The sequence below is a fragment of the Mesitornis unicolor genome, unplaced genomic scaffold (assembly GCF_000695765.1).
Source record: "Mesitornis unicolor isolate BGI_N332 unplaced genomic scaffold, ASM69576v1 scaffold1031, whole genome shotgun sequence".
Lineage (NCBI taxonomy): Eukaryota > Metazoa > Chordata > Aves > Mesitornithiformes > Mesitornithidae > Mesitornis > Mesitornis unicolor.
Window position 1 is genome coordinate 1 of NW_010165538.1, and position 2086 is coordinate 2086.

At 40.1% G+C, this 2086-nt stretch overlaps 1 protein-coding gene across 1 annotated transcript; it reads left to right on the forward strand.

Moving 5' to 3' along the window:
- Positions 1 to 1532: 1532 nt before the first annotated feature.
- On the forward strand, positions 1533 to 1835 carry LOC104548579 (involucrin-like; the record flags this gene model as incomplete). Its single annotated transcript, XM_010194636.1, has 1 exon — positions 1533 to 1835. A coding segment is annotated over one exon (303 nt), but the record flags the coding sequence as incomplete, so codon positions are not given.
- Between the last annotated feature and the right edge of the window lie 251 nt (positions 1836 to 2086).

Consider the following 2086-nt stretch of genomic DNA (forward strand, 5'->3'; position numbering starts at 1 on the left):
ATCTATCAATGAGATATTGGGATAATCTATCGGTGAGATATTGGGATAATCCATGAGATACTGGGATAATCTGTCAATGAGATACTGGAATAATCTATAAATTAGATCGTTTACCTCTAGAGGTTGGACCGAATGATCCTTGTGGTCCTTTCCAACCTGGTACTCTATGAGTCTATGATTCTATGACCCCAAAACCAACAGTGAAATCAAACCAGGATATATCCAAAACTGGATATATTTGAGCAAACGCTGCTCCGGAAACCGAGGATCCGGTTCTCATGTGGACAAAACATCTCCGTCTGCCCAGGTGATGCCCAGAGATGTTTTCTCCTCCATCTGGTTGGGGTTTCTTCGCGGTGTGGTGAAGGGTCCACCAGTGGACACCGACCACAGGAGGTTGGCAGGTTTTGTCCCCAAATGGGCTGCTTTTTTGGCCGAGTAATTAAATTGCCCATTCAAGACGCAGCCGCTTGTCAGGCGGGATTACTCGCTGAGGTTGGGATTAGCCCAGCTTTAGTTTTTAATGCGCCGTGGTGTGTAGTCGCCGCGTTCTGGCAGGATTTAGTCCCTGGGACAGGATTTAATTAGCATTTGAAAGCCTAGAAAGGTCACTTGCTGGTTTTACTGGTGGAAATAGGATCCGTTTGGTACGTGTGAATAAAGAGGAAGTTGTTATCTGGAGGCGGCGTAGACCTGGAGGAAAACCTTGGTATCGTTCTGCTCATTACAACAGGTATTAGGATAGATTCCCATGGAGAAAAAGGTTGGGGTGATGAAACTCAAAGGGAACTGCTTGGGAAATCTCCATGATTATAAAATACCTCTTTAATGAAAGCATAATAGTAATGAGTTGAAATCCAGACGAGGGATTCGCGCTGGCGTTTCGCAAACAGAAATATCCTGTGGTGGAAGGAAAAATGTGACTAAAGGACGTGGTTTTTAAAAGGCGGCCTTGGGGGAAGGCGGATGTGGTGGTGGTGACTGAAAGAGAAAGGTCAGGTCTGGGTTTTGTGTGGCAATGGGCAGGGAAAATCCGGGAAAATGGAGGAACGTTGAGGAAAATCAGGGGAAATAGAGGAAAATTAGGGAAAATCGAGGAAAATGGAGGAAAATAGAGGAAAGATGAGGAAAATTGAGGAAAATCAGGGAAAATAAAGGAAAATGGAGGAAAATGAAGGAAATTTGAGGAGAATTGAGGAAAATAAGAAAATTAAGAAAAGTGGAGGAAAATTGAGGAAAATAAAGAAAAGTTGAGGAAAATTGAAGAAAACCAGGGAAAACCAGGGAAAATAAAGGAAAGTTGAGGAAAATCAAGGAAAATAGAGGAAAATCAAGGAAAGTTGAGGAAAATCAGGGAAAATCGAGGAAAATGAAGGAAAATCGAGGAAAGTTGAGGAAAATTGAGGAAAATTGGAAAATCAAGGGAAATCGAGGAAAATCAAGGAAATTAGAGGAAAGTTGAGGAAAATCAGGGAGAATCAGGGAAAATCAAGGAAAATAGAGGAAAGTTGAGGAAAATCAATGAAAATCAGGGAAAATGGAGGAAAATCAGGGGAAATAAAGGAAAGTTGAGGAAAATTGAGGAAAATCAAGGAAAGTTGAGGAAGATTGAGGAAAATCAAGGAAAGTTGAGGAAAATCGAGGAAAATCAAGGAAAGTTGAGGAAAATTGAGGAAAATAAAGGAAAGTTGAGGAAAATTGAGGAAAATCAAGGAAAGTTGAGGAAGATTGAGGAAAATCAAGGAAAGTTGAGGAAAATCGAGGAAAATCAAGGAAAGTTGAGGAAAATTGAGGAAAATAAAGGAAAGTTGAGGAAAATTGAGGAAAATCAGGGAAAATTGAGGAAAATACAGGAAAATCGAGGAAAACCAGGGAAAATAAAAGTTGAGGAAAATTGAGGAAAACCAGGGAAGACCACGGAAAATAAAGGAAAGTTGAGGAAAATCAAGGAAAATCGGAAAATAAAGGAAAGTTGAGGAAAAATTGAGGAAAATTGGAAAATCAAGGGAAATAGAGGAAAATCAAGGAAATTAGAGAAAAGTTGAGGAAAATTGGGGAAAATCAGGGAAAATAAAGGAAAGTTGAG